Genomic DNA, 10,975 nt, shown 5'->3' with positions numbered 1-10,975 from the left:
TGCTCCATCCACCTTTCTGTGATTTAATGCCTAACCTCAAATTCTCTTTTTGAGGGTCATGACATTCAATTGCCCCCCACCACACCCTTTCATTACTCAAGAACATCCACTGATGTCCCATTTCCTACCATCATTTAACATCCATTATCTAATAGCCCTAACTGCCTACTCCAGTGACTTAGGTAAGTCAATGTCTCACTTCTTATTCCAGTGACTGGTGGGCCCCGTCCACATGGCTATTGATTGAACTTTGTCTGGAGTTGTGCCTACTTATAAACTCTAAACTTGCTTCCATTGTCCAACTTTAATTTCCTTCACCTCCACCAATCTCCTGCTCACACTCTGCTTGCTCCATGGCCACAAAAAGATGCCAATGCCTCAAACTTGGCATATCTTCTTCCTTAGCATATCTGTCCCTCTAGTCTGACTTCCTTCTTTGTATATGACCATGTGGTTCAACACTTCAACTATTTTTTCAAGGACACCAGAAACTTCTTTGCTACTTTTTCCTTCTTCTGAACCTGCCTTCAAATCCCAAAATATACATAAGCTTGATCATCATCTTTATTCTTTTTGAATATCATTAGAAATGAAATCTGGGCCCTCAATTATCCCTGACAATCATTTCACTCATTGCTAGTCAGGATTTTTTTTTCAGTTCCATGTACTTACTCTAAACATTTACACTTCTTATTAGTCATCTCCATCCAAGACATTCCACCAACCTCTCAAATTCAACTGATCAAAAACTAAGCTCTATATCATCATCCTCCTATATTCCTTATCTCAGTTAATAGTTGGGATCCCAGCAGCTGAAATCAATTGCCTAAGAGTCATCCCCAACTCTTCTTTATTCTCCAAATTCAATCAATTACCATATCCTCCCAACTTCATCTTCTTTCCATCTCATTGCCTTTGTATTTCCCAGTTGGACTATTGTTCTAACCTTGTAATTGACCTTTTTTTTTTTTTCATCTCAACCTCATATGTTGTCCTCTGATTTTTCATAGGATTCATTTGAACTCTTTAGACTAGTACATATGGCTAAACATGATCCAGCCCCTGTCTTAAAAATTGTAAACATACCTTTTTCAACTCTGTACTTATTTAGCATCATGTGTTTACTTTTGCATTTAGCATTGAACACCAGACACCGTAGCTATACATGTTAAATAAAGGAATCAGTCAATATTTACACTATTGTTCAAAGTAATTAATAGATGTTATAATCCTGGTAAGACCAAAGAGGTTACCAGAATCATATTTTTATTATTTTTTTTTCAGTGAAAAGGAAAGGAATTGTTTATTTAAAGGTAATACAGATTTAGATTAATGGCGTATTTCTGCCATTAAGTCTCACTTCCTTTAAAACACTCCAGAACACATAGTTCTGCCTTCCCCTGCCAAACCAGGCTAGTTTCTGAACAGAAAAGTCAGAGGTACCGTTTCCCTATAGGAAAATAGAAGTCTGTGGCTTTGTATTTCCCAGACACAGTTCAGCTTTACCAGCAGCTCCCAATCATTCGTGCATGATTGGAGAGATTTTACCTGTGTCACGGTGTTTTTCAGCTCTTAATCCAGAACCACGTGGCAACTTCTTACCCACCCGACCTTATGGCCAGCTGGTGAGGTACTTCTCTTGTCCTTTAAACTCCATGACTCTCTCCTCCTTAATGGCTGCTGCCTTATTTTTAAATCCCTGACCACAGCCTGTGTCATAGTGAATAAGGTGACCAGTTGTGGCCACTTGTAGAATTTTGCACAGGCCTGTAAGCTCAGAATCATATTTTTAAACTAACACATTTTTTTTTTTGCTCTAATGGGATGAAATATCTGTTTCTGTTGTTAATGGTTCTTTACATACCTTTCTGGTAATTAAGACTCTGCTGTAGCTGATAGTACCCTATTACAGTCTTACTTAACTTTAAAAACCTTATAATACCCTGTGCCAGATAATGACGGGATAGTCCTAGGGTCAAGATGAAAGTAAAGGATTACTCACTCAAAATTAGAAGTTAAAATTAAAATAATGAACTTAATATAGAATGAACCTTATTATATTTAAGATAACAAACACCCCAAAGCAACAGTCAGGGATGTTAGACATTAATTTTTTTAAATCACCCAATTACACATAATTTCATGCTAATCTGAATCATGCCATTTTTCTTTGGCATGCATAACTCAAATAGAAACATCCCAATCATTGTGTATAAAAGCCCAAAGAAATCATCAGTGCACAATATTCTGTTCTCCTTTGAAGTTACAGCTATCCACAGACAAGGTGAACGTTTCTCATACTACCATGTCTCTCCGGTTTTCTAGTGGGTCCAGGCTCATTTGCTTGCGATCTGGAAGTGGATCTGTCAGACCATCCAGTGGAGGTGCAGGCTTTGCAGGCAGCAATGCGTGTGGCAGCTCTGTTGCTGGAAGTGGATTTTCCTGTGCCTTGGGAGGGGGCTTGGGCAGTGCTCCTGGTGGAAACCATGCTGGTGGTGCCTTTGGAAATGCTGTTTGTGCCAGCTTTGCTGGAAGTGAAGGGGGACTCCTCTCTGGGAATGAGAAGGTGACCATGCAGAATCTTAATGACCGCTTGGCATCCTATCTGGATAACGTGCGTGCTCTGGAGGAGGCAAATGCTGAACTAGAGAGAAAAATCAAGGGTTGGTATGAAAAATATGGGCCTGGATCTTGCCGTGGACTTGATCATGACTATAGCAGATATCACCTAACAATCGAAGATCTTAAGAATCAGGTGAGAAGTCAAAAACTTTAAACTATTCAAAGTGTTTAAAACTAAGAATTACTTCACAAAAGACAGAGAACTACCACAAGGAAATGCTTCATAACCGCTATCTGTAATTTATATTGCATTTATTTATTATTTATTGTGCTAATAATTCTTCCTGTTAGTCAAAAATAGGCACTTTTTTCATGAATTTCAATGTAGCAAAATGTTAATAATTCCATTATTGGTTATTTTGAAGTATATTCATTGATAAGAAAGTATTATGTTCTAAAGTTATATGAGTCTGAGAAAAAATAAACTGTACCTGTAACTTTTTAAAAGTAAATTTTAAACATTTTGGTTGTCACTTATGAAAGTCAGACTTTTATGCAAAAAGCTTAATTGTGTAACATTTCATATCTCCTAAAATAATAAATTATAAAAGCAACTTATTTGTTGTATTCTCCCTTTTGATTTCTTCTAGGTTATCTCTTCCACAGCTGCTAATGCTAATGTCATTCTGCAGATTGATAATGCCAGGCTGGCTGCTGATGACTTCCGACTAAAGTAAGTGATAGAAAATAATCACACTCTAGAAAAAGCTTCCTATCTATTTACTTTGTTAACTAAGAATTTCGATTTCATCCCACGTAGAATAAAGTACAACCTAAGAGGTTAGCCCTGGACAGGTAGCTTAGCTGGCTAGAGCATCATCCCAATACACAAAGGTTGTGGATTTTATCCCAGATCAGGGCACATAGAAGAATCAAAGAATCAACTGATGAATGCATAAATAAGTGCAACAACAATCAATCTCTCTCCCCCCCCACTTCCCTCTCTAAAAATCAATAAATTTTTAAAAACGTACAATCTAAAAGATTAAAAGAAGTAATGCATGCTATAAAACTATAATATGATACAAAACATGTTATAATACTTCAATCAGCTATATTCATAACTTATACACATTTATTACATTGTTGGGACAAAAATATCATTGTATTTCTATCCCTGCCTACAATGGTGCCAAGAACAAAGATGTCTGTGAACATTTGTTGACTAAGTAAAAATATTAACTAAGATAAAATTCTGAAATGTTATGTTTTATTTAATTGGGATATGCCGTTGGAATTTGTGTGGTTAAGTATCTGTGGCTTATCCTTCACAGAATTTGGGTGAGAGGAGTGAAGAATGGCTCTCTCTGGATACTTAATTCAATTTCTAACTTTCAATGAAAGCAATTGAGGTTTTCGTGTTTCATCTCTTGAGGTAGTCTCACTTGTGCTGATGTTTACTTAATGCTTCTCAAGGTATGAAAATGAGCTCGCCCTTCACCAAAATGCAGAGGCTGACATCAATGGGCTAAGGCGAGTTCTTGATGAACTGACGCTCTGCAGGACTGACCAGGAGCTGCGGTATGAATCCCTGAGTGAAGAGATGACGTATCTCAAGAAGAACCATGAAGAGGTAGGAGAAGCTTTACTTCTACTCACATCACAATTCTATACATTTTAAATACTTTGGGGGGACAATTAACTTATACTAGTAATTCATTCTCATTAGAATAATTCAAACAATGCCGAGGCATATAAAGAAAGAATTTTATTTCTCTCACTCTGCCTTCCTAATTTTATCCCCCAAGGTAATAAATATAATTAATTCTATCTGTCAATGTTTCCTCTCCTTAATGAGCCTGGGTTTATTTTACCATTGAACCCTGTGCAATAACTCCATTATTTGACACGGAACACCAGGCAATTTCAACCCCTGTCCCCAAAAAATTACTATCCCAAAAGCAATTACAAAAGTCTCCAAAACCATAGATGACAAATTTTCAGAAAACAACCTATGATGGGACATGCCCTGTCATTGATTAGAAAAGGCTAAAATACCAAATCTACTTCCCCAGAGGAGAAACTTATGGAAGAGGGAGGAGGAGGAACACTTCGAAAGGAAATTTTAAAATAAAGGAGAAACAGGAAGAGCAGAGTGTCCCAGAACAGGGAGGTGAAAGAGTTGAGCCATCACAATATCAGCAGGAGAGTGAAAACAAATCCATGCATTGCAGAGTGTGACATCAGGCACAGAAAGGGCAGCCATAGCAGCCAGCCAGTTGTGGGTGCTTAGATAGGGTCAGGATCATAGCAGGATTCATTGTCCCTCTTAAAGACATACAAACCAAAAGAAGGTACCTCTGAATGCACTGAGGGTGGGAACAAAGAGCCATTCATATCTCAACATCCCCTGAGAATATCATATCTACCACACTCGCCAGTGACCAGTGTCCTTAGGATAACTTCAAGCAAGTTAATTTTGGATGGCAATTAAAATTTTTCTTCACGTGAATCTTACACAACACCCCCCAAATATGAAAATAACTTGAAGTTATCAGTGGTCTCCTTGGGCAATGTAAATTGTTTGTTCTTGTTGGATACTGGAAAGCCACTGGTCTAAGGTCATAAAAAGATGATTTAAGAAAGCAGAGATAGCAACCTGTCAAAAGCTATTACTAATGAAAAAGGGTCAGCTACCTAAAGAACTAAGTTCACGTTGCTCATAGACTGATTTGTCCAGAAATCTATTCTTTGACTAGGTCAGACTATTTAGTGATTCAGACTAGGACGTGTCCTAGGACAGAGAAGCAATAGAGTGTAGTTACTAAGAGCAGACACTCTGGAGCCAGAGTAAGTACCATGTTCAGATCCTGGAGTGTTCAAATCCCAGCCCTTTCAAGTACTAAGAATCTTGGGTGATTACTTTACCTCCCTGCACCTCAGTTTCCTAATCTGTCAAATAAGTCTAATAATAGCACATACCACATAAAGATGTTAAAATACTTGAATGAGTTAAGGCATGTAAACTGCTTAAAACAGTGCCTGGCATTCACAAGCACTAATAAAGGATAACTCTTGTCCTTCATATGAGAGTTCCTTTAGGACAGGGATTTTTTTTTTTTTCACATTTTTTTCCACTGCTTTATTCATATCCATGAAAAAGCTCTCTGACATGTAGTCAATAATTATGTGCCTAATAACTCTCTGGTCTTTGTATCCCCTTCTCATTTCAAAGAATAAAACACTTCTCTGGAGTTGCTGGCTCTTTGTGGTGGTGCTAGTTGTGGTTGCTTTAATTAATAGATTATGACCTGGCTGGTGTGGCTCAGTGGATTAAGCACGGCCTGGGAACCAAGTTCTCACCTGTTCGATTCCCAGTCAGGGCACAGGCCTGGGGTGCGGGCCAGGCCCCCAGGTGGTGGCGTGCAAGAGGCAACCACACATTGATGTTTCTCTTCCTCTTTCTTTCTCCCTTCCCCTCTCTCTAAAAATAAATAAATAAAATACTTTTGAAAACATTATGAATTCAATAGATGATTGGCATGACTACGGATCGAATAAGTCCCTTTTAAAGATCTTATATCTTTAATTACACCTACACTGGAATTTAAACCGCAACTCTTGAGACATAAAGCAACGCTTAGACAAACTGTGCTCAAACTGTAGACTGCAGGTGACCATAAATGGCCCCTAAAGACAGGCTCACCTTCCCCTCCAGGAGATGAAAGCTCTGCAGTGCGCCGCTGGGGGCAACGTGAACGTGGAGATGAACGCGGCGCCGGGCGTGGACCTCACGGTTCTGCTGAACAACATGCGGGCTGAGTACGAAGCCCTAGCTGAGCAGAACCGCCGGGATGCGGAGGCCTGGTTCAACGAGAAGGTGAGGGCCCCAAACCAGCCCTGCCCACACCTCTCGGAGGGTACAGACTTGGTTAACCCCTTTGCACCCGGCCTTCCAGAGCGCTACGCTGCAGCAACAGATCTCCGAGGATGCAGGCGCAGCCACCTCGGCCAGGACCCAGCTGACGGAAATGAAACGCAGTCTGCAGACCGTGGAGATAGAGCTGCAGTCCCTCCTGGCAATGGTAGGTGACAGCGCAGGTCAGCCTGGACTTTGTGATTCGATCAAGTCTAACTGAAACCCTTCCGTTTTCCCTGTTATATAGCTTTACCTACCAACACGTCACGGAGAGAGCAGGAAAGACAGGCACTGAGACACTCAGAGAGACAGACAGAGCCTTCTTCTTCCCTAAGGTCACGAAGGATTTCTTTCCTGGAGGGTGCTCAGTGCCCGTTTCATGAACTAGTTCCTTCCTCGGGCAGTTCATCTCAGCCCTGGACAGCAAGCAGGGGACTGTTTTGCTCCCCCTGAAAATGAAGGGGCAGGCGACCATCAGGCGACCAGGCAAGGCAGAGCTAGTGTCATCAGCCTCTCCTAGTATTGATGGAAGTCCTTGAAAAGCCACATTGTGCTTTTCGCCAGGCAGAGAAAAAGAGGACACATCTCTGATTTTGCATGAATTCTGTTAGCCTTTGCTAACCACAGTATCCAGGACAGAGGTCCCAACCCTGCACGCCTCACAGAGCCGGGGCCAATTACTTCAGAGGCTGCCCCTGGAGGCAACCCAACACGAAAACCAGCTTGCTGTCTGGAGTGTCAGCTGGAAGCACCCAAAAGCCTTGGTTTTGAGAATTATGGCACCCATGTGGCCTGGGGGCTCCCTGTCAGAGGCTGTAACACAAAGAAAGAGCCACCATTATACAAATAAGTTCGGTGAGCTGAGAAAGAAAGATGACTCAAAACAATAAGATTATTTTGACTTAGCCACCCTGAAAATGTGCAGTGCTTATAGCATTTAGACTGGAGACTTACTTTACCACTGAATAACCCCAACTTAACCAGCACACCCCTCTTTTCACCCTCGTCGCCACTGATGGCTGGTACCCGAGACCCTCCTGGCCACTTTGAGCTCCAGGAACCCTCCTCTCTTCCCCATTCTCTTCTTTCCTACAACTAGAACCCTGAGGACCTCTTCCTGCTGCTGTGCCCTGAGTACGAACCCCCACTCTCATTTTTGAGGTGTGTGTAAGCGAATAAATTCCTGCTTTCCCAGATCAGAATTTAAGCATTTTCACATAAAAACAATGATGTTTGAAAATAATCTATGCAGCCAGTATGGTACTGTAGTTTGGGCTCATGGGGTAATCCACAACGAAAAAAAACCTTTTTAACAAACAAGATAAATGAATTATAGAATAATGGTGGCATAGAACCTAATTTGCATACCTGAGACTTTTTTGTCATATGCAAATTCTAAGCATGATCTCTGTAGTTTCACACACAAATCATGTGTAAGTTGGAAGTTGTCTAAATGGTTAAAGGTTTCATATGCTTTCTAAAGTATACCAACTTCCAAGTTCATCTTGTCCTCCTTCCTCACCTGCAAGCCAACATATACAGCAGAAGGCTGTGGGGTAGAGATGTTGTCCCCTCTCATTTAAGAGAGAATTAATAACCTTAAAAAGGAATACCATATGAAGACACATCATCAAGGAAATTAAAGTTTTGAATAGCCGAACACACACCTCACTGAGACCTTGCCACTTCTTGCCTCACCCTCCCCATTACCATCCTGGTCACCTTCCACATCTTTGCACCTGGAGAGCCCAGTACCACCCATGTAGTGTGCCCATCAGCCTGTCAGACCCAATGTCTTTACAGTCTTAGAATGAAGTCAATAGATAATATATTTAGCAATCACATGAAATTTACTTTAAACAAGTACAATGCTGTAACTGCAATAAAAAGGAGAAATAAATGTATTGTAAAATAAAATTATTTAATATGCAAATACTCTGGCCCAACTACCCTAGAATATGCAATGAAAGAGACAGAGCTTACACATTTTTTTGATAAAGTTTTATTTTAAACAATCATTAATTGTTTCATGCAAGATGAAAAGGAAAATAAAAGAGTGGAATGGGGAGGGGGTGGACACTTGGATAATAACTAATATCAGAAGAAATAATAAGCACCCAATGTATTTATATATGATAAGGGAAAGAGGAAAATTACTTTAATTGAAGTAGGGATCACATGACAAGACAAATTACAGGCTATAGAAGTAGAAATGAGGAGGTATAATAGTCATAGAAGTAGTGTTGAAATAATGACCTGCACTGTGTTATTAAATATACCTCTTGTCTTGAAATCCCACCCCTATAAAAACATTATTTCAGTCTCAGCTTAAGAAAAGGCCTTTGATTGACCAGAGAAAATCAAGGACTGATTAGAAAAAGAAACACAGTACAGAGCCCTTGGAACGGTGGTGGGGTAGATCTTTGAGGACAGTAGTAGAATAAGTTTGAAAACCAATAGGCAACCCAAAAGTAAATATGTAATTTCAAAATATAAGATTTCCAATATTGCTTTCTTATTGTGCTACCTCCAAAAAGTGTTCTAATACATAGGTTGGTCATAACAGGAAATATTACCTAAATATCATGAATGTTCATTGAAACGATCAAAAGTCTTAGGGCAAAAAGGCCATTTATCTCACGCCTGGTTATCTAACATGCCTACCCCTCCCCCACATCCAATAAACACCAGTCACTTCCACTCCCTCTCCACCTCCCATTTTATTGTGACAAGCCCCACAAATTTCCAAAACTCGCCTAAGGAGCAGTACTGCTTTTTGCTGGGGAACACTGGTCTGCATAGTCCTCAAAGTGGCTTCATCCCTTGCTGTGACATCTCTTTTGTCCTCAGAAACACTCCCTGGAGTGCTCCTTGATGGAGACAGAAGGCAACTACTGTGCGCAGCTGGCCCAGATCCAGGCTCAGATCGGGGCCCTGGAGGAGCAGCTGCACCAGGTCAGAACCGAGACCGAGGGCCAGAAACTGGAGTACGAGCAGCTCCTGGACATCAAGGTCCACCTGGAGAAAGAAATCGAGACCTACTGCCGCCTGCTCGATGGAGATGGAAAGTAAGTAACCCCACTTGAAAGTCCTGTTTTTCTACCTGGAACCACAACCACAGGGTGCCCACTCACCCCCCATGCCTCCAGGCCTTTTCCTCTTTATTCCCACAGCAGAAAAGCATGTTCCTCTCCTGCCTCTGCAGCCATCTTTTCCATGTAGTGTACACCACAGCCTCTTCCTCATCTGCCTTAGGTGACCCCAGGTGTGCCTGCAGATGCCCCAGTTTATCATCCGTGTTAATCACTATGGGTTTCAAGATCCTCCCAACCTCCCTCTCCAGGTTTTATCCATCTTTCGTTTCATTCCTAACATCACTGCTGCCCTGAAATAAACGTTCTCTGCACAAACCCCCAGGAGATAGATAGATAGGTAGATAGATAGACCAACCAGATATAGATCGACCCTAAGTTTTAAATTCATGAGTTTAAAAAATCAAATGGAAACAACATATATCTTCTCTTTAGATAACATTTAATTGCTTTCAGCTCCTGTCCCCCCCACCCCCCAATTCTATTTTCCTTTATAAAAAACTAACATCTGTTTCTGGCACACAAAGTTCACTTGAGTTCATGTTCACCTATCAATTCAAAAAATATTTCTCATGTGATAAACAAAAATATTTTTAAAAATAAACTGGGTTTTGTTTTTTGTTTGTTTGTTTGTTTGTTAATTGCAGCTCCTGCTCCAAATCAAAAGGCTTTGGATCAGGAAGCTCAGGGAATTTATCTAAAGGTAATAAAGTCTAGTTCTATTTCTATTGCAGCAAATGGCAACATACACTATGGCAACAGTCTGTATTTAAACAATTTTAACTGAAGTGGTTAGCTTGCAACTTAAAATACTATTCTGAATGCTTAGACTGTTCCAAACTAGTATTATAAATCTGTACTTACTCCCTCTCCAAAAATATACATAATATATTATATTGCAGCCAGTGGTTGAATTCTTTGTTATGTAATCTTTTAGGTTGAATATCTGTATTCACATGTTTTATTTCTAGATTTATCCAAAACTACGCTGGTAAAGACAGTGGTTGAAGAGATAGATCAACGTGGTAAAGTCCTTTCATCAAGGATTCAATCCATTGAAGAAAAGGCATCTAAAGTGACCAATGGCAAGACAGAACAAAGATTTTCTTTCTAGCTGTCATTTTTGAGAAAAGAAGGACCCTGCACAACTGCATTATTCTAAATATCAAGGAGATAATAAAAATACTTTCTACCCTTAAAGTTAAGTTCCTTAGCAAAAAATAAACTATTTCCTTAGTTACCTTTTACAGGAAGAAAGGTGTTTATTTTCAAATAAATAAAAACGTTGATGTACACTTATTTCCATTCACTCATGACTAATGAGTAATTATTTGCAATCTATTTTTTATGTATGAGTCGGAACCATTTATGGATTATATTTTAATTTTGAATGATACTCAGT

At 40.0% G+C, this 10,975-nt stretch overlaps 1 protein-coding gene across 1 annotated transcript; it reads left to right on the top strand.

Annotated features, from left to right (window-relative positions):
* Positions 1-2,305: 2,305 nt before the first annotated feature.
* KRT28 (keratin 28) lies at positions 2,306-10,687 on the top strand. Its single transcript, XM_090257360.1, has 8 exons — positions 2,306-2,755; positions 3,213-3,295; positions 4,039-4,195; positions 6,281-6,442; positions 6,522-6,647; positions 9,332-9,549; positions 10,221-10,276; positions 10,545-10,687. The coding sequence occupies exons 1-8, from the start codon at positions 2,306-2,308 to the stop codon at positions 10,685-10,687; spliced, it is 1,395 nt and encodes a 464-aa protein (XP_090113486.1).
* Positions 10,688-10,975: the final 288 nt, after the last annotated feature.

Source organism: Furipterus horrens, unplaced genomic scaffold (assembly GCF_987537825.1).
Source record: "Furipterus horrens unplaced genomic scaffold, mFurHor1.1.pri manual_scaffold_11, whole genome shotgun sequence".
Lineage (NCBI taxonomy): Eukaryota > Metazoa > Chordata > Mammalia > Chiroptera > Furipteridae > Furipterus > Furipterus horrens.
The sequence above is the reverse complement of the archived record's forward strand: the minus strand, read 5'-3'. Positions and strand labels throughout refer to the sequence as shown.